The following is a 21,223-nucleotide window of genomic DNA, read 5'->3' as shown; positions in this document are numbered from 1 at the left end:
GTGTCAGTCTCGCGATATTTGAGAGGCGAGCCGGTGTTTGAGAGAAGTCTCGCTGAGCTCGGAAGTTTGACGCAGAATTTTCTTTGTTTGTCTGACGTTATTTTGACAGTCTGAGTTAAATACGATTCATTTAAATCCCTCGACGAGCTGAAGGAAAAGTTACATAAAGGATGGATAAAGGAAAGTGAAAGCTGTGTTTTTAGACACCAACGTGCGCTTCCGGGCGGGTAACTAACTCGAATCGTGATAAGAGTCTTGAAAATTCACACACATATTGGCCAAATGTATCATAGGTTTAGCTGCCTGCTACTTACATGCACTCTCTTTAGTACGCAATGTCCATTATAACTGGCTGTTTGATGCATCAACTTAATGTTTCAATGAACTCAGTGTCACCTGTAATATTTGTGCATGTGAAAATGTAGAACTGTAGCATCTATATAACATGCATGCTTGCATACATTAAAATCTTTTTGTTTAAAAGCATTGTCACACCTACAGTATATTGTCTCCTATCCACAGTACAGTTGCTCTATTCTTACAGTACAGTTCTTGTGTATTTTCTCAGATATTGAGCATGTCTCTTCGTGCTGTTGAAGAAGCTGTCAAGATGTGCAAAGCTGAAGAAGCAAGACTCACTGAAAACATCAGGCAGTGCAAGGAGATATTGCGCTCAATGTAAGGTATTCAAAGGAAAAGTTCATCCAAAAAAGGACAATTCTGTTATCATTTGTTACTCATCTTAATGTTGTTCCAAACCTGTAGGAATTTCTTTCTTCTGTTGAACACAAAAGAAGATATTTTGAATAATGCTTGTAACCAAACATTTGATGAACCCCATTGACTTTATTCTGTGCCATATTATTTTGTTACATACAATACGTACAGCTTTAAAAGAAATTTTCATACTGGTTTGGAACAACTTGATGGTGAGTAGTAAATGATGACAGAATTAAATTTTTTGGGTGAACTGTCCCTGGTTTCTTGTGGTTATGGCATAGGGAACCAAGGAGCTAAAGGCACACCTTAAAGGGTTAGTTCACCCAAAAATGAAAATTAAGTCATTAATTACTCACCCCCATGCTGTTCCAACCCCGTAAGACCTTCGTTCATCTTCGGAACACAAATAAAGATATTTTTGATTGAATCTGAGAGCTGGATCAGTCCTAGATAGACTGCCTAAGGGACTGGCGCTTGACGGCCCATAAAGTCATTAAAGAAAAGGTTTAAATAATCCATGTGCCTACAGCGGCTCAATTATAAGTTTATCAAGCGACGAGACTACTTTTTGTGCGGAAAAAACATAAATAACGACTTTATTCCACTATTCCATTACTTCCTTATGGGCGCATGCGCGAGAACTGAGACGAGGACGTTCTCATTCGTCTACTTCTTGTTACCGGCTGCTCACCGCTTAGGAGTTTTACCGCCACCTACCGTATAAGATGATGATCCATATATAAGGCGCTCCGGATTATAAGGAACACTGTCGTTTTTTGAGAAGATTAAAGGCTTTTAAGTGCACCTTGTAGTGCGGAAAATACGCTAATTGAAAAGCGTATGTACAGCGCGCATCTTCCTCTGCTTGTAAACAGAAAGTTTTGCGCTTCCAGCTATATCAGCACATCATCTTATACGGTAGGGGGCGGTAAAACTCCTAAGCGGTGAGCAGCCGGTAACAAGAAGTAGACGAATGAGAACGTCCTCGTCTCAGTTCTCGCGCATGCGCCCATAAGGAAGTAATGGAATAGTGGAATAAAGTCGTTATTTATGTTTTTTTCGCACAAAAAGTAGTCTCGTCGCTTAATAAACATGGAATACTTTTAAACCTTTTCTTTAATGACTTTATGGGCCGTCAAGAGCCAGTCCCTTAGGCAGCCTATATAGGACTGATCCAGCTCTCAGATTCAATCAAAAATATCTTTTATTTGTGTTCCGAAGATGAACGAAGGTCTTACGGGGTTGGTACAGCATGGGGGTGAGTAATTAATGACTTAATTTTCATTTTTGGGTGAACTAACCCTTTAAGAAAAATGTGCTTTACACTTCTCCCATAGTGTATGATTGCAGACAAAAAAAAATTGTTTTGGACATTTATGCAGCAACAGATCTGGTTGAATATAAATCATAAAAGTGGTTTATTTTGTTTAGAAATCGTATGCATGATGTGGCGAGAGGGCCTTTTTTACCCAAACACGGTAAAAATTGACAAAAATACTTTAGTTAACATAATATAATGGTTTTTAATGGTGTCTTAATGTTCAAAGCAAACACTTTAGCAAAGTTTGTACTATATTCGGTTTAAATCTTGATGAATAAAATAATTATTTTTTGTTAACATATGTTATTTATATTGCTATATATAAATTATTTTCAAAAGTAAAGATTCTGAAAGCATCGAAGGAGATCCCATAATAATTTAATATAGATTTACATGAGTAATAATACATGATATTTTATTATATGATATGATTAATATCATATTTTTAAATATGATGGTTTGGTTTGACACCCAACTTAATCTATGATTTTTACCATCTGAATCTAACCATGTCATATCAGCCAACTCTTAATTATCATGTTAGTTATGGTGCCTTTTTACCCTAAATACCATACTTTCACATATTCTTCTGTTATTGAATAACTGTTGCTTTAATTAGCTTGAAAAAACCTGAAAAGACCTACAAAAATAGATTCAATAATTTTAGAGATTCTCATTTGCTTCTTAAAATCGACGCTTTTTAAAAAGTTCTTCGGCAGGTTTTTGTGCCATCTAGTGGTTTAGATGAAAGACTTTTACCCCGTTGCACCTTTAGCCCCAATATACCCTACCTATCTTGAAATAGAAGGGTGTAAAAAGTTAAATTTTGTCGACTCATGCCGTATTTGTGCAGGAGAACACGCGTGACCGAAGCCAGTGAACCTGAAACTGCCACAGCCATCGCTACTAAAGACGGTCAGAGAAAAATCATTTATTTAGTTTTATTTATTTGTCATGTATCCCATGTTATATATTACTCACTATATCTTTGTCTCTGCTTTCTAAAACAGATATTCCACCTGAAGAACAAACAGAAATTGAATTGTTGGAGCACGTTTTAAAAAAAGCACTGAAAATCCGCAGCACATCTGAGGCTCATAAAGAACTTCACTCGGAAAGCAACCAAAGAAAACACCCCAAACCTCCCATTAATGTTAATGTTAAAGAAGAAGATAAAAGGAAACCAGTGAAATCTCTCCCCCCTCCAGACACGTGCAAAAAAAACCATCATCACAGAGGAGCGACCCATGGGGCCGTTCTGCTCCGGAAGGGACCGAATGCTCATCCAGTGTTCAAAGGAAGGCCATCAGTCCCGAAGAGCGCCCCAGTGAAGATTTCTTCCACAGCGTCCCAGCAGAAGATGTGTGAAGAGTTTTCCCCATCAGTGTCTGGGAAAGATGGGAAGTTCACAACTGGAAATATGCAGAATGCACAATGGTATGTATATGAACTGATATATGGCGAATATGAAATATATCTTTAATCGAATATGTACACTACCTTTCCAACATGACATCATGACTTTTGCGTAAACATACACCCCACTTTCAAATCAAGTGGCGTGTTATCTATACGCATTTTGAGCTATCCGCGTGTATCTGCGATATTTGGAGAGTGATATTTTTTTTTCCTAGGATGGTAGGGGAAGACTCATAAACAGTATTAACCCCAGTTTGGGGTTGGTCATATATTTATATATACAGTAATGTAACGTTAAGTCAACGGCGTTCATAAACACGCTGAAAAGCGATTACGCCAAAAATGGAAATGCGAATTGGCGTGTCATACATACGCCATTTCATGAGATCAGTCTGACCTTTCAAAAGTTTGGGGTCAATAGTAAGAAATTATGACTTTTATTCAGAAAGGACACTTTCAATCGATCAAATGTTACGGAAAAGTTATGAGGTTACAAAAGATTTCTATTTTAAATACATTCTATTCATCAAAGAATCCTGAAATGTATCAGTTTCCATTACAATATTAAGCAGCACAACTGTTTTCAACATTGATAATTATCAGAAATGTTTCTTGAGCATCAAATCATCATTTCTGAAGGATCATGTGACACTGAAGACTGGAGTAATACAGGAATAAATCAAATTTTACTATATATTCAGATAAATAAGTGATATTTCACTGTATTACTGTTTATACTCTATTATTCATCAAATAAACGCAGTCTTGGTGAGCAGAAGCGACTTCTTTCAGAAACTCTAAAATCCCACCCCAAAAGTTTGAATGGTATTGTAAGGCTATTATATACATGTTTTTACCATCAAATGTAATGGTTTTTAATGGCCATCTAATGTAATGTGTTTTAATGGCTTGTCTTTGTTGCTGTAGGATATCTTCTCCTTTGTTACCAGTCTGGCGAGCACAAAGAACAAAACAGATCCGGTCAGTCTAATATTGCCTTGTAAATCAATGGAGTATTTTGGGTTCATTACAAGCTAAGCACTATCAGCAGCATTTGTGGCATAATATTGATTAGAATGACTCATTTTTTAAAACCATGCCACAGTACAATGGAAGTAAACAGAGCAACACTATAAACTTTCAAATTGTGTTGCGAAATCAAAGCAACTAGTGTAAGAAAAATCACTTGCTACACTAACCTTGTCTGTGAAACATAAAATATTGAGATTTAAAGCAAGTAAATCTTGTAAATTTCACACAATATACACAGAGAACTGAAACTTTTACACAGAGAAACGTCTGAACACATTAAATATCATCAGTGAGGGACTAATAACTGCATATAACATTAGTTAGAAAGCATCATAAGTAACACATTTTTAAGGAGTACTTCATGTAAACAGCTTGGTCCTTTGACTTCCATTGCACATCCAAGATTTTTCCTTAGTCAACCCAGAATATTTCTTTAAATCAAATGATAATCAATGAATATATGCGAAATATTAAATCACAATTATTATTGTGAGTGGAAAAAAAACTTTTTTATTATTATTTAAAGTGTAAGTGTTCTTTCAGATTGTGGAAAAAGGTGTTAACCCATGAATCAAAGCCAATGCCAGAGAAAACTCAGTTTACGGAGAGACTGAGAGCAACTGTATCCTTCAGTTCAACACTGTCATCGTTTCTCCTGTTGGTGGGTTTTAATAAACTGCACACTATAGAGTGGTGCAGGCATGACGTGTTTTTGTAGGCCACTCTGGTTCCCTCAAAAAAAAAAAATTTTCTATTGGCTTTTGGATTATTGCAGAAAATAAGCTCTGTGATCAACAATACTTTATTTTGAGGCGTAAATACAGTTGGTAGAAGTCAAAAGCTAAACGCTATAAATGAACTACACTACACCGCGGTTACATGACTTCAGCGTCACCGTCATTGTTGCTTAAAAACATTTTCGAGTCATAATAGTTGGCAAGAGCCCAATTATAAACGCAACGAGGCCGTGAAAGCAAACGTAGGACCATAAAATGTTCATCGGACCGAATGCAATGATTGGACAAACATTTTATGAAGCTTTGAGGGTTAACCTACTTGCCTGCCATCTGTGCGTTTCATGCAACCGAAACAGCAGCCGCCTTTTACAGTTCCTCCTGAACCACAATACTGAGATTATGTTGTGTGACGTTGTACTCTGAGCTGTTTGTGTGACTCGAATTCTGCATTTCAATGTAAACGCTATCAATGCCGAAATGAATCTGCAGCAGTCAGGTGGTACAAGAGCTCTGTAAGTGGTTTATGTTCATTATTATTTTAATGTACTGTTCTTAGAGACATGAGGTAGTTTAATGGCGTTTCTTGTGATGCTTTTGTTTGCTTTCTGTTTTTGGCGTTCATTCGTTTTGAATGGTGTGCGACTTTGTCAGTGATGGGAATAACGCCGTTACTAACGGCATTACTTTTTCACATTTGGGTCTCATTTGAGCATTTAAAATTTAATTTTACTTGAAAGTAATGCAATAGTTACTTTCTTAGGTAACTAGTTACTTTTATAGTTTTGTAACTGAGTAACTAATTTAGTTACTTTTTGGAAGAAGTAACTAGTAACTGTAACTAATTGCTTTTTAAAAGTAACTAAATTAGTTTCTCAGTTACAAAATTATAAAAGTAAAGTAATTAGTTACAGTTACTAGTTACTTCTTCCAAAAAGTAACTAAATTAGTTGCTCGGTTACAAAATTATAAAAGTTACTTTTATAAAAAAGTTACTTTTAAAAAGTTACTTTTAAAAAGTAATAAGTTACTTTTTTATAAAAGTAACTTTTATAATTTTGTAACCGAGTAACTAATTTAGTTACTTTTTGGAAGAAGTAACTAGTAACTGCAACTAATTACTTTTTAAAAGTAACTAAATTAGTTTCTCAGTTACAAAATTATAAAAGTAACTAGTTACAGTTACTTTTAAAAAGTAATTAGTTACAGTTACTAGTTACTTCTTCCAAAAAGTAACTAAATTAGTTACTCGGTTACAAAATTATAAAAGTTAATTTAGTTACTTTTTGGAAGAAGTAACTAGTAACTGTAACTAATTACTTTTTAAAAGTAACTAAATTAGTTTCTCAGTTACAAAATTATAAAAGTAAATAGTTACAGTTACTTTTAAAAAGTAATTAGTTACAGTTACTAGTTACTTCTTCCAAAAAGTAACTAAATTAGTTACTCGGTTACTGAGTAACTAATTTAGTTACTTTTTGGAAGAAGTAACTAGTAACTGTAACTAATTACTTTTTAAAAGTAACTTGCCCAACACTGGTCTAGACGCTCTGAAGGTGTTCTTTTAAAGCTAGCTTGCTTTAAAATGTTACCTTTAATGTCTCCGACGACCTCTGTAGTCCCATTTAGACACTTGTTTGCAACCGCCTTTTACAAGACAAGTAAAAAATCACAGGAGGATAAACCGTGAACATATCTTGAACACACCACAGACCTTATTTCAAGCATTTAACCAAAAACATATCCAAAAATCACATTGACTTCGGGACAATGGAACCGGAAGTGCTAAAATACGTCATCCCTCCACCACTCTTTTCTACTTGCTATTTGTTCAAAAGGCCTCATCAGGACCTCAATGGCATATTTAATTTAACCATTACAAAATGAAGCTTTGAGGGATAAACGCACAACCCTTGTCATCTTTTGTTTTGTTCAAATATTATGTCGTTGTTGTATGTTCTTGACCTGCCGCTGTATCAGTTCCCATCCGAACGGCCTTCCAGATGTCCCGCTGATATCACAGCAGAGCTGGACGTGCTTTCACAGCGTTGTCTTGACCTGACGCACTGCTTCACACACTCAGACTCAGGTAGGCCAGAAAAGATGGAGGGCTGCAGGAAGGCAGAAGTGTGTGGGAGGAAGAAGGGGGCTGAGAAAAGAGCATCTGGACAATTATAATCCGTCCAAGGAAAACACTGTCATGTAGTCTTTATTCCTCTGAGTCACAGGACGTTTCACAGGCTGCAGCTCATTTTGAAGTAGATAGAGATCAAGAGAAATGTGTTTGTGTGTGTGTGTGTCACAGGGACGTCGCATGAGAGAGAATATGAGTCCTTGCGGATGCTGGAGGGTTTGGAGAGAATGACGGCAGATCTTCTTTCATGTGCTGATCAGCGGAAGAAAGGTACTTCACAAGCGAAACAAGCGTTTCTTGTGTTGTTTCTCATTTGTAAGACACTTTCAATAAAAGCACCCGCTTAATTAATGTTGTCAATTTATAAAATAAATGTAAAATATTTAATTTTACGGCTCAGGGAAAAGATAGAGTTCATTTAACACACACTGACCTTTTGTGACAACATGCCCCAATAGTGCTTCATAAGGTAAATTGTCACAAATGTTGGCAATTTCATGGGCGAAATAGTGTTGAAAAATAATGTAAGTACAAAACAATTCATGAAACAGCAAAAGGTAACATATGGAAATATTAAACCATTGTTTTTACCAACAGAAACTACAATAAATAAATAAAAAAATCGAATGAAATTGTATTTATATTTGTTAGAATTTAAATATTTATTAGAATATTTGAACTAAATGCATTTATATACTTGTATTTATATTTTTATATTCATATGTATTATATTTATACACATGTATTTATATATAAATGTATTTATTTGTATTTTCTTAGTCATATTAATTTTAATATTGATATTAAATTATAATGAATTATTATATTCAACTATTTGTGAATGTTTTTTATTATAATATTATTAATTTAATTGTCATTTTATTTGGCACGTGGAAAAAACTTAAATCTGCCTTTAATGTAAAGTTGACTCTTGTTTGAATATGTCAGTGTTATTTATTTATTGTAAACAATAAAACAGACAGATATTACACAATATGGTTATATTGTAATTTTACTTAAGTATAAGTACATATTTTAATTTAAGAACATTCTGGCGTTTATGACCCAAATACAAAACCAGTGCTAGGTTTTGTGACAACTAGCCCCAGTCCACTTTATATGCAAAGAAGCACATGAGACACGACTAGCAAACTTCATCCATCTTCCTTACTCTTTTCACTTCTGTTCTCACACACACGCAAATCAACAATGTAAATTTCTTCTCATGAACAGACACAATAGTGTTCACATGCTAATTTGCAGTGAACAAAAAACATTCTTCAGTCTATTTTGGGTTCAATGTGGTGTCTGTATCTGTTCACCCTCCATTAAACAGTTTCTGGTTGAGTTTCTGTGCTCAGTTTCACGTTCGATTTCTACAAGTGACACACCATCCAATTATCCAAGAACAGTGTTGGGAGTAACGCATTACAAAAGTAATACATTACAGTAACATATTACTTTTTGCTGTAACGCAGTAGTGTAAGGCATTACTAATCAATTTTCAGTAATATTTTACTCGTTACATGTTCAGTGAGGCTTGTATTACAGTTGTATTACAGTGTATTGTCTGATTTTACTTCTTAAAAGGCAACAGACTATGTGAAAGTTTTAAAGCAGTCTTTTAGTGCCAGTTCAGAGCGGTCGCGTCTGTAACATTGTTTTTTCCTCATAAATGCGAACACGAAAACTAAAATAAAATGAATATTTTAAGTTCTACGGAGACTGGAGAGCCAACCCTTCCTCATCCGATTTGCGCAGTGTAATTAACAGAATTACAAAAAATATATTTTGCCTCCTATTTTTTTGTCACGCATGAATGTGTGTCTTTTCCCTAATATTAAAAATAAAACATAGACTGATATTTGTCTAATGTCTGGAGTCCTTTAAGGAAGTAGCCTATATACGTTTCAATACATGTATTTTCTGAGAATTTTTATTTCAAGTTTTGACTGCAAATGTCATCATGTCCATAATGCTGGATTTCCCCAATTTTAAATAATTTATCCTCAACTAGTTTTGTGGTGTAGGTCTACGTATTTTATAATGTTAACTTCAAATAAATTAAACTAATAGCCTAATTTAAAGATAAGGTAGCATTGGATCTGGACGGTAAGGAGAATAACGCTGGAGTTGGAAGAGGTGTGTCGTGATTCTGTAGGTTCGTGGATTTGAGTCGTGTGGCGAATGGCGATTTCGGTTTCATATTGCATATCGTTACAGCCCCAAAGTTAAGTTCTACTTAGTTATTTTGGTGAAAGTAACTCAAAAGTAATACATGAGTAATGTAACGCATTACAATTCTGAGACAGTAATATTGTAAGGTAATGAATTACTTTTAAATAACAGTAACAAGTAATACCTAATGTATTACAGTTTGGAAGTAACTTGCACAACACTGTCCAAGAAGTCGAAACTCCCATCCCCTTTCTCATTGTTGTTAGCTGTCATATTTTTCTCATGAAGTTTGAAGTGCTCCCTCTGGATTTAAAGGGTAACACATCAACAAGCCTCACACATGGTTCATCTTTTTGAAACTTTATCCTCCACAACCCCATAGAAATCCCCCGCCTCCATGTACCAGAGTTCCCATGTTATTACTTCTTGGGAAAGAAATTTATGTACTGGCGACGCTTGCTCGTTTTCAGTGTTTTGCCTTACACCAATTGCATTTGGTATCATTAGAATGTTACTAAGAAATCCGATTTTGTTGTGAATTCAGTTCACTATCCCGTTCACACAGGTTGATCTGGATTAAAGGAGTAGTTCACTTTTTAAAAAAAACTTTTGCTGATAATTTACTTGCCCCCATGTCATCCAAGATGTCCACGTCTTTCTTTCTTCAGTCGAAAAGAAATTAAGGTTTTTCATGAAAACATTCCATGTTTTTTCTCCATATAATGGACTTCAATGGGAACCAAACGGTTCAAGGTCAAAAAGACAGTTTCAGTGCAAACTGCAAACTGTTCAAAGGGCTTTAAACGATTCCAGACGATGAATAAGGGTCTTATCAAGCGAAACGATCGCTCATTTAAAAAATAAATAAAAAAGTTTAAGTTTTTAAGCACAAATGTTCGCCTTGCTCTGTTCTGTGATGAGCGTTTGTGACTCTCCTGTTCGAACCCATTCATCAAAATGAACAAATCTTTTTTTCGAGTCATGACTCCTAGATAAGACCCTTATTCATCATCTGGAATCGTTTAAAGCCCTTTGAACAGTTTGCACTGAAACTCTCATTTGGACCTTGAACCATTTGGTTCCCATTGAGAAAATCCTGGAATGTTTTCATGAAAAACCTTAATTTCTTTTCGACTGAAGACAGAAAGACGTGGATATCTTGAATGACATGGGGGTGAGTAAATTATCAGCAAAGTCTTTTTTTAAAGTGAACTACTCCTTTAATTGGGTTGATAACCTGGACGTAGATCTAAATCCAGTGCAAAACTGCCTTGTGTTTCTCAGACTGGGAGAGGTGGGATAAGAGTAGCTCTGGAGATTTGTGTCCCATCCGGAGGAGAGGTGATTGGGGTGACCCAGATCGTTCCTGTCTGCCGCCCATCCTGTCCTACACCAGTGAAACTGAACTCAGACAGCTGGAAAGCCGAAGACTCAGAGTCGAACAACTTCAGCAGGCCATTGGTCTTCAGAAGGTTTCAAACCAGTTTGATATTTCGCCGTCTTATATTCAAAATATACTATTTTTCTTCATTTGGACAAAAAAAAGTGTCCATAAGGCAACATATTGTTAAAATTGTTGGGTGTAACTAATTACTAAGTAATTAGTTACTGTAATTTAATTACTTTTCCCCTTGAATTACTCTTCATTTATCTGTAATTTAATTACAGTTACTTCTGATGTAAATACTGTATGGATCAATCCGATCTCACAGCGATTCGTATGCATTTTATGAGGTGTCTAAATCGTACGACCGCACTCGTACAAATTTGTATGAATTATTGTAAAATATGTATGAAAAAAGTGAAATGTCATGAGATCAGACATAAAACAATAGTGGGTTTAACATTAAAGGACAACTCCGGCGCAAAATGAACCTTTGGTCTAATTACACATTGCTACCTAGCCAACCGTTATCTGAGATTTGTTTTCATGATTGCCGAATGTAAATAGTTTTATCTCTAAAAACAGTTTAGCCTATAACGCTAGTATAATGCTAGTATATAGGGCATAGAGTAATGACAAATAAAAATCGCTTGTTATTACCACTAACAAGGCTCAAAATAGCCCCACAGTAACACGACAGCATAACAAGGGTCCCTACATTCAAACCGAAGCATTGAGAACTTTGTCAGTGTCCATACAGTTTAATAAGAAGATATTTTATAGACACAGTCAACTTCGCGAATACAGAAAGAAACCATCTTTGAAAAATAGTCTCTACCAGTCGATCTACGAATGCCGATCCAAGTGCGCTGAACTGTGCAGAATCTCATATGATCCGTTGTTTCCAGAAGAAACACAAACACAAACCGTTTACTTCCCTTCAATATGTACATGTAGACTACTGTTCTCGCTCACCTTATCACCTTATTCACATCTCACCAGCGCACTTGGATCGGCGTTCGTAGATCGACTGGTAGAGACTATTTTTCCAAGATGGCTTCTTCCTGTATTCGCGAAGTTGACTGTGTATATAAAATATCTTCTTATTAAACTGTATGGACACTGACAAAGTTCTCAATGCTTCGGTTTGAATGTTATGCTACCGTGTTACTGTGGGGCTATTTTGAGCCTTGTTAGTGGTAATAACAAGCGATTTTTATTTGTCATTACTCTATGCCCTGTATACTAGCATTATACTAGCGTTATAGGCTAAACTGTTTTTAGAGATAAAACTATTTACATTCGGCAATCATGAAAACAAATCTCAGATAACGGTTGACTAGGTAACAATGTGTAATTAGACTTAAGGTTCATTTAGCGCCGGAGTTGTCCTTTAAAATGTATTGTCGGATGTTAAAAAGTGTGTTTTTATAATGTGACCTTCTCCACCTTGGTCAGTTTAAGGATAATTCATACAATTTTATAGTATTTATTTGAAAGAAGTCATGTCTATCCTTGAATTATTCAGGGGGTTGAGATTGATATGGGATTTTGAAAGTAATTAGTAATTAAAAGTAATTAAATACTTTTTAGAGAGAGTAATTAGTACAGTAATCTAATAATTACACTGTTGAAGAGGTAATTAATTACTTTTTTAGAGTAACTTGCTAAATATCGACACTATTGTTTTCTGTAGAGCTGCTATATATCTGAATTGAACTCATTTCATAATAATCAACTGATTCCAGCTGAATAATATTGTCTTTTTACAGCAGAACTGATTGTTTATTACTGTGTTGTATTAAGCGCGTGTTTTTTTCTGTCTTTAGGCGATGTCCGATAACCTTGTGTCTTTGTGGGACGCTGATTCTGGTGTCAGGCGACCCAGTCCCGTGGCTCTGCGTGGTCTTTACTCACTTCTGGCGGAGGGAGGCGTTCAATTCCCGTCGTTGGTTTTGGATTCGGAGTGAGAAAACAAGCTTGTATTTCAGGGTTAGTTCACTGAATTCTACGAAGCACAGCACAGTGTGAAAAAAAACTGTTATTCGGAGAGAAACTGCGCCAAGCGTGTGCGGCGTTGTTGTGCATTTGCCTCGGATGTCAAACAAAGTCCTTTTTGTAATCAGTCACATGACTGGAGACGTGACGAGCGAGTGCAGCTGCTGTTAAGAAAGACGAATAAAGCTTCCAGCTGACGTCTCTCATGATCCATGAGTCAGGATTTCATTTCATGTCACACGCGTTTATTATCGTCTGAAGTTTATCTGGCTCTCGGAGGAGTTCTTCCTGTTTGAATTCATTACCCAAACCACCGGCATCTTTTAACACTAATACCGAGCGTTCTCGTGAGGCCTGTGGTGTTGTGTTTTGCCAGCAGAGGGTGATGTGTCCTGAACCTCTTCCAGAGTCTCTATTGACGGCATCTGTGGCATGACGTCTGTTAGGGCTGAAAGTAATTTAGACTTATCCCTCAGTTTATAAAACAAAACAATGGTTGTGTTTAATACACTTATATTGAATGTCTAGACATTCCCGAGCCCCATCGTACATTCACAAATGTGTGTTTTTTGGTCTATAAAGTGTCTAAATCACATTTTAATGGTGGAACTGGTGTTCTAGATGATACTGATGCAAGCACTGTTTTGATTTGTGTCTATTGTGAACCTTTCAAAAGTTTGGAAACATTATTTTGATCACAAATACAGAAAGAAAGAAATATTGCAAAGTATTGATTCCTGTGATCAAAGCTGAATTTTCAGCACTATTACTCCAGTCTTTAGTGTCGCATGATCATAATTTGAAAATCATAATTTTTTTTACTTGTTTTTTATAATATTTTATCTTCTCTTTTTTTGGTGTTTTGAGAAAATTTCAAAAAAATAAAATAAAATTATAATTAGTATTAATGCAATAATTATGACCAAAATTTCCCCCATTGAATATAATAGAAAACATTTTTTTTTAAAAAAATGTTTTTTTTTTTTTTTTTTTTTTTTAAAGCTGTATTTCATTTTGGAGTCAAGCCTAGGCCTCATAAAAGCAATTTTTGAAATTAGATGGATGCCATTTCATGGACAAACTGAGCTTTTCAAAAATGCAAAACGCATGTATAATCTGAATTTTTTGGTGTGTTTGTGTATAAAGGTGTGTGTGAATGTGTGGATGTGTCTGTTTTGCACTCTTGATGTTTTATAGATTCACCCCTTCACTGTTGTGTGCTTTTTTTCAAGATTGTTGCTAATTTGTAGATTGTACACACAAAAAACTCAGTATTTCCAATTTCCCATTCATTTCCTATGCGGGTCATTTTTGACCCGAAGGTCCTGAGTGTGACTATTTTTTTTACGACCACTTAGACTTTTCAAATCCTGTCCCCAATTTTTTGGGGTGTTCATATACCAAGTACCATTAAAGTCACCAAGTTTCGGACCATTCCGATGAAGCTACGATTTTTTTTATTTAAAAATTTTAAATAAACATTTATAAACAGATAATAAACAGAGACATTTTTTTTTATTTAAACGCTTCAGGTCATTATTGACCCGAAGAACCCCAGAGGGTTAATAATGTTGGAAACAGTTGTGCTGCTTAATATTTTTTGGAACTGTGATACTTTTTTCAGGATTCGTTGATGAATGAAATGTTAAAACTACAGCATTGACGTGGCAACATTGCTAAGATTCTGATATTTACCTTTAGGGGGTGTTGTCATAAGAATGTGTTGGTCATTTTGAAAATTTTAGATGTAGTTTTTATTACAGTTAATGGAAGAAACAAAACACTTTTGCTGCATTCATTCAAAATTCATTTCGTTTGACTTTAAGCGTTGTTTCATTAATATTTTAAGGGAGTTGAAAGCAACACGACAGTACTGTTCCTTTAACCGACTGGCTTCAAAGGCTTACGTTTACAATGCAACCAACCAAATATAATCTGTAGGTCTGACTGTAATTTTGCAGGTAATAAAAGAAACGGCATCTGTTGCTTCAGACAGTGCACTCAATATCTGTATCTACACCAGTTGCCATAGTGACTATGAGAGTGGCTCTTATTGTGGATTAGACGAGAGCAAAACCCCCAAATTTTGCTTATGTTCGTGTCCGAGATCTCACAGCACTGCTGTTATAAGATGTGTTAGAAGTTATTTACTCATTCACCATTCAAAATGTAATGAATGCCACTACTGCTATAATTGTATAACATTAGAATCATGTTGTGCCCTAAATGACAAAAAAAAATGACCAATCAGACTCAAGCACGTTTCTGGAAATCTGTATAATGTGACTTCAAAGCAGATTTAGACATTTGTAAGACAATCAGATTGTTTTTATTGTTTATTTTTCAATTTTCTGAATCTGTGTGTATTCTAATGTTTATCCTGGTGTGTATTATACACATGAGTAAACATTATTGTAAATTTGTCTGTTGAGCTTAACTTCTATATTGTACCAGGGATATTGGAATAATGTATATTCCTTTAAAAGTCAAAAGTATGTTTTCCAATTACAGAAAGCTTCACACAGAAGGAAATGTGTAGTCTATTTGACAATTATGCGTTTGCATAATGATGTACTTTATATAAGGTTCATTAGTTAACTATCTTAGTTTAACATGAACTAAGAACGAACATAAAATTAATATATTTTCAATCGGGAGGTTAGAAGATACTGATTATTAATCTCTCAAACCCCTTTATCGGGGACTCACACATCCGCCATGTTTGTAGTTTTTAACACTTTTTATTCATTCTTGTAGTTCTAATCGAGGGTTGTGGGTAATATTAGCCATTACAGTTGCACAGATCTACACTTCTTCGGATTCTAACCATCCGGTACTCATTTCATCACACTAAGATTTGGGTCACACTAGTTACGTCCTAATTCGCCTCATTCTGTTTTGTAGTATAAATAGTGCGAGTAGGTGTTCACACTTCCACATTGAGTACACTCTAAATACATGGATGACGCACTTAATTAACGGAAAAAACAACATGTGTGATGTTGTAGGGTCTTTAGACTGTGAATGACTAAATAACCTTATAAAATTCATACACTGCATGATAAGTGCATAGTGTACACTCTAAAAAAAATTACCAATAAGTTACTTTACCTCATCAAAATACATTCTTTTAGTTAAGTTAAACGAGATTCAAGTCCTTTAAAAAGTCAGTTTAATGTAATTTAAGGTGGAATGACTTAAACATCCAACTTGATTGTACGTTTTTAAAGAATAGTGTGTGAATAGTGTGTCATTTGAGAGGCGCCTACCAATACAAACACTTAAAATGGATATTATGCGAATTGGGACGCAGCATAGTCCTCTAAAAAGAATGTCAATATATTTCTGAAATCGTGCCAGAAGAGATGCAGTGCATTAGTCACGGTGAATATTACTTTTCCACCCGGTAAATTGATTATATGCACTCTCAGAAAAAAAAAGGTACAAAAGCTGTCACTGGGGCTGTACCTTTTCAAAAGGTTCACTTTTGTACCCAAAGGCTGCATATTGGTACCTTAGTGGTACATGTTAGAACCTAAAATGGACATATTACCCCCTAAAAAGGACATATTAGCTCATGAAATTGACATATTAGCACCTAAGATGTATATTAGCACCTAAAATATACATATTAACACTTAACATGTACATATTAGTACCTCAAATGTACATATTACCACTTAAAATGGACATATTAGCTCATGAAATTTACACATTAGCTCCTGAAATTGACATATTACCACCTAAAATTGACATATTAGCATCTAAAAAGAACATATTAGCTCATGAAATTGACATATTAGCACCTAAAATATACATATTAACACTTAACATGTACATATTAGTACCTCAAATGTACATATTACCACCTAAAATTGACATATTAGCTCATGAAATTTACACATTAGCTCCTGAAATTGACATATTACCACCTAAAATGGACATATTAGCTCCTAAAAAGGACATATTAGCTCATGAAATTGACATATTAGCACCTAAAATGTATATTAGCACCTAAAATATACATATTAACACTTAACATGTACATATTAGTACCTCAAATGTACATATTACCACCTAAAATGGACATATTAGCTCATGAAATTGAATTAGCACCCAAAATGTATTTTAGCACCTAAAATATACATATTAACACTTAACATGTACATATTAGTACCTCAAATGTACATATTACCACCTAAAATGGACATATTAGCTCATGAAATTTACACATTAGCTCCTGAAATTGACATATTACCACCTAAAATGGACATATTAGCACCTAAAAGGACATATTAGCTCATGAAATTGACATATTAGCACCTAAAATGTATATTAGCACCTAAAATATACATATTAACAATTAACATGTACATATTAGTACCTCAAATGTACATATTACCACCTAAAATGGACATATTAGCACCTAAAAAGGACATATTAGCTCATGAAATTTACACATTAGCTCCTGAAATTGACATATTACCACCTAAAATGGACATATTAGCACCTAAAAAGGACATATTAGCTCATGGAATTGACATATTAGCACCTAAAATGTACATATTAACACTTAACATGTACATATTAGTACCTCAAATGTACATATTACCACCTAAAATGTACATATTACCACCTAAAATGGACATTAGCTCATGAAATTTACACATTAGCTCCTGAAATTGACATATTACCACCTAAAATGGACATATTAGCACCTAAAAATGACATATTAGCTCATGAAATTGACATATTAGCACCTAAAATGTATATTAGCACCTAAAATGTACATATTAACACTTAACATGTACATATTAGTACCTCAAATGTACATATTACCACCTAAAATGGACATATTAGCACCAAAAATGTACATATTACCACTTAAATGTACATATTAACACTTAAATGTACATCTTAGCACCCAAAATGTACCTAAAATGTACATATTACCACTTAAATGTGCATATTAACACTTAAATGTACATATTACCACTTAAATGTACATATTAACACTTAAATGTACATCTTAGCACCCAAAATGTACATATTAACACCTAAAATGTTCTTATTAGCTCATGAAATGGACAAAAGTTTACCTTTTCAAAAGGTACAGCCCCAGTGACAACTTTTGTACCTTTTTTTCTGAGAGTGTGTCAAAACATGCCAATGGTTTGTGATGATTGTTAGTTAATCTCTGACTGTTCAAACCTCTTAGTCACCAGAAGTGGAGAACCAAAGGAGGTACTTCTCAATGATTTCATCTGACTTTCGAGTCCCACATGGTCTTCACACAGCCCGAGGAGCACGAAGCTGTCACGGGCGTCGCCGCCAACCTACTGAGACGATCAATAGATCGTAGGATTAATAAATCGAACAGGCCTCGTTCCGGTCATCGGTCTTCCAGTAAGTGTTCATGCTTGCTTGGGATATTCATTTATGCACAACAAACTGTCCTAAACCTAATTTTTCGAGTGCTAAATGGGTTTATTTATGTCAGATTCATGCTAAGCGTGTGAAAATGTGTGTTTGAGAGGTTCCATGGGGCCCGTTGGGGACAGGAGGCTCAAGCTGTTCCAGACTGGGAGACAGGTGGCGCTGGGTTCACGGGTGGGCGTCCTCCTCCAGCCCACGCCCACTTTACGCTGATGTCACTGACTCACACGGGAACACGTTCAAGGGACTGATGCTTCCATCGTGGGGAAAAGAAAGACAAAAAAGGAGATAAACAACAGATGAATGCATGAGTGAGTTCGACCTGGACACTTTTAAAGCCATCGTGACATCTCGTCTCTTTTTTTCATATTTGTTATGAATGATTTGTCCGTGCCCTCGTAACTTCCCCTCTGTCTTGCAGCGACATCTCTTCTTGTCTATGATGAAGTGTTCACAGGCGTGAGGGCGGGGCAAACTGTCACTCACTTGAGATCAACCATAACCATCCAATCAATTCCCTACGACAAAATCAAGCCCCGCCCTACATTTGTTCTTGTCCTAGAGGCTGTTTCACAAAGTTTCATGTCGACTTAGCTTCACAGAATGCATTGCAATGAGCTCCAAGACGGTTGCAAAAGTTTTTGATTTACCAAAAATGGTATGCAAGATGTATTTTCATGCCTTATTTTGGTGCTAACATGAAATGATAAAGGATTTAATGAGTCCGATCAAAAGTTGTGTCCCAAATGAGGCATAATACTTTATGTACCTATTATGTACTCTACCGTCTAGACTGAGTATGCACTTTATAACAGTTCATCCAACATGGCACACCCATTTTCATTTTCAGTGCGTACACACTACTCTCTATTTTCAAAACAGTGTCACTAAATATAAATACTAAAGAAGATTGTATATAATAAGACAATGGTTTTACTGTGGGAACAGTGTGCAATATGGCAGCCCTAGAATAGGATGAAGTCCTGCCTTCAAAATAAGAGCCCATCACCAATTGTCATCGCTTCATTGTAGCTAGTGTTATTTTAGTATCAATGAGATTTTATTTTTGTTACAATTTTGAATTAGTTTTTGTTTTTCTTTTCTTCCTTTATTTGCTTTCACTTTAATGTTAGTTTTAGTAATTTTGTTGGGTTTTTTTGTTTTTTTTTACAAATCTATCGTTTTTATTATTTTTTTTATTTTCAGTTTGAATTATTTTAGTATATAAAGTTAATCTAAATTAAAATGAAAAATGTTGTAGCTGAATTTTTATATATATATATATATATATATATATATTTTATTTCAAGTTTATTTTATTTCTTCTGCCGAAGACAAAAAAAGACATTTTGAAGAATGTGGGTGACCAAACAATTGATTTCTATTGGATGAAAAAAAAACTTTAATGTTAGTTTTAGTTATTTTGTTGTTGTTGTTTTTTTGTTATTTTTATTAGTTTTTTTTAAATATCTATGTTAATCTAAATTAAAATGAAAAATTTTGTAGCTGAATTTATATATATATATATATATATATATATATATATATATATATATATATATATATATATATATATATATATATATATTATTTTATTTCAAGTTTATTTTATTTCTTCTGCCGAAGACAAAAAAAAAGACATTTTGAAGAATATGGGTGACCAAACAATTGATTTCTATTGGATGAAAAAAAAAAAACTTTAATGTTAGTTTTAGTTATTTTGTTGTTTTTGTTTTTTTGTTATTTTTATTAGTTTTTTTTTTAAATATCTATGTTAATCTAAATTAAAATGAAAAATGTTGTAGCTGATTTATATATATATATATATATATATATATATATATTATTTTATTTCAAGTTTATTTTATTTCTTCTGCCGAAGACAAAAAAAGACATTTTGAAGAATGTGGGTGACCAAACAAATGACTTCCATCGGATGAAAAAAATAAACTTTAATGTTAGTTTTGGTAATTTTGTTGTTTTTGTATTTTTCTTATTTTTATTAGTTTTTTATATATATATATATCGTTTTTATTATTTTTTTTATTTTCAGTTTGAGAATTTAGTATATCAAGTTAGTCTAAATTAAAATGAAAAATGTTGTAGCTGAAAAAAGTTTATATATATATATTAACTTAAAGTTTATTTCTCTCTTCTGCTGAAGACTAAAGAAGATATTTTAAAGAATGTTGGTAACCAAACATTTGACTTCAATCGGATTAAAAATAAAAAGTACTATGGAAGTCAATGGGATCAACTGTTTGGTTACTGACATTCTTCAAAATATCTTCTTTTGTTTTCAGCAGACGAACAAAATTCATAAAGGTTTGGAACAACATGAGGGTGAGTAAATCATGACAGAGTTTACATTTTTAGGTGAACTTTCCCTTTAAGTTCACTCAAACTGTCAACATTTACTCACCATCTTCCATTCTTCCATGAAACACAAAAGGAAATGTCAAGCGGGCGGAGAACCTCCTGCTCTTTTTCCCACACAATGAAAGAGAAAGACGTCACTCACGATTGCTCATGAAATAAATGAAGACCAATGATGTTGCCACATTTCTTTTCTAAACAGTAGTGAAAGTTCATTTAGATGTGACTTTCACATCTCTGAAGTATTTTTGTAGTGATACAGAAAATATTATTGTAATTTATTACAACTATTAATTCAACACCTAAAAACTTCTGTCCTTTACTATGGACTTTTATATTATTTTTCATGATTTTTTTTTTTTTTTTTGAATGGAAAAGATCAGCTTAGACATTCATCCTGATATCTAGAAGATGGACGAATGCATAATGACATATATATATATATATATTTTTTTTTTCAATTTTGACAGCATGGCTGCCTTTTATGCAGA

General features: G+C 34.2%; 1 protein-coding gene across 1 annotated transcript; it reads left to right on the top strand.

Annotated features, from left to right (window-relative positions):
- Window position 1: 1 nt before the first annotated feature.
- tedc2 (tubulin epsilon and delta complex 2) lies at window positions 2-13,640 on the top strand. Its single transcript, XM_039686149.2, has 10 exons — window positions 2-227; window positions 569-678; window positions 2,895-2,956; window positions 3,052-3,478; window positions 4,388-4,441; window positions 5,036-5,114; window positions 7,207-7,315; window positions 7,532-7,630; window positions 10,823-11,010; window positions 12,752-13,640. Exons 2-10 carry the CDS (start codon window positions 578-580, stop codon window positions 12,890-12,892), a joined length of 1,260 nt encoding a protein of 419 aa, XP_039542083.2. The 5' UTR covers window positions 2-227; window positions 569-577; the 3' UTR covers window positions 12,893-13,640.
- Window positions 13,641-21,223: the final 7,583 nt, after the last annotated feature.

Source organism: Pimephales promelas, chromosome 3 (assembly GCF_988280905.1).
Source record: "Pimephales promelas chromosome 3, fPimPro1.hap1.1, whole genome shotgun sequence".
Classification (NCBI taxonomy): Eukaryota; Metazoa; Chordata; class Actinopteri; order Cypriniformes; family Leuciscidae; genus Pimephales; species Pimephales promelas.
This window is presented reverse-complemented; position numbering and strand designations above follow the sequence as displayed.

Coding starts and splice junctions, on each gene's coding strand:
- tedc2 (XM_039686149.2), top strand. CDS start 578: ATGTCTCTTCGTGCTGTTGAAGAAGCTGTCAAGATGTGCAAAGCTGAA. Junction 679..2,894: donor AAGGAGATATTGCGCTCAAT/GTAAGGTATTCA, acceptor GTATTTGTGCAG/GAGAACACGCGTGACCGAAG. Junction 11,011..12,751: donor AGGCCATTGGTCTTCAGAAG/GTTTCAAACCAG, acceptor TTCTGTCTTTAG/GCGATGTCCGATAACCTTGT.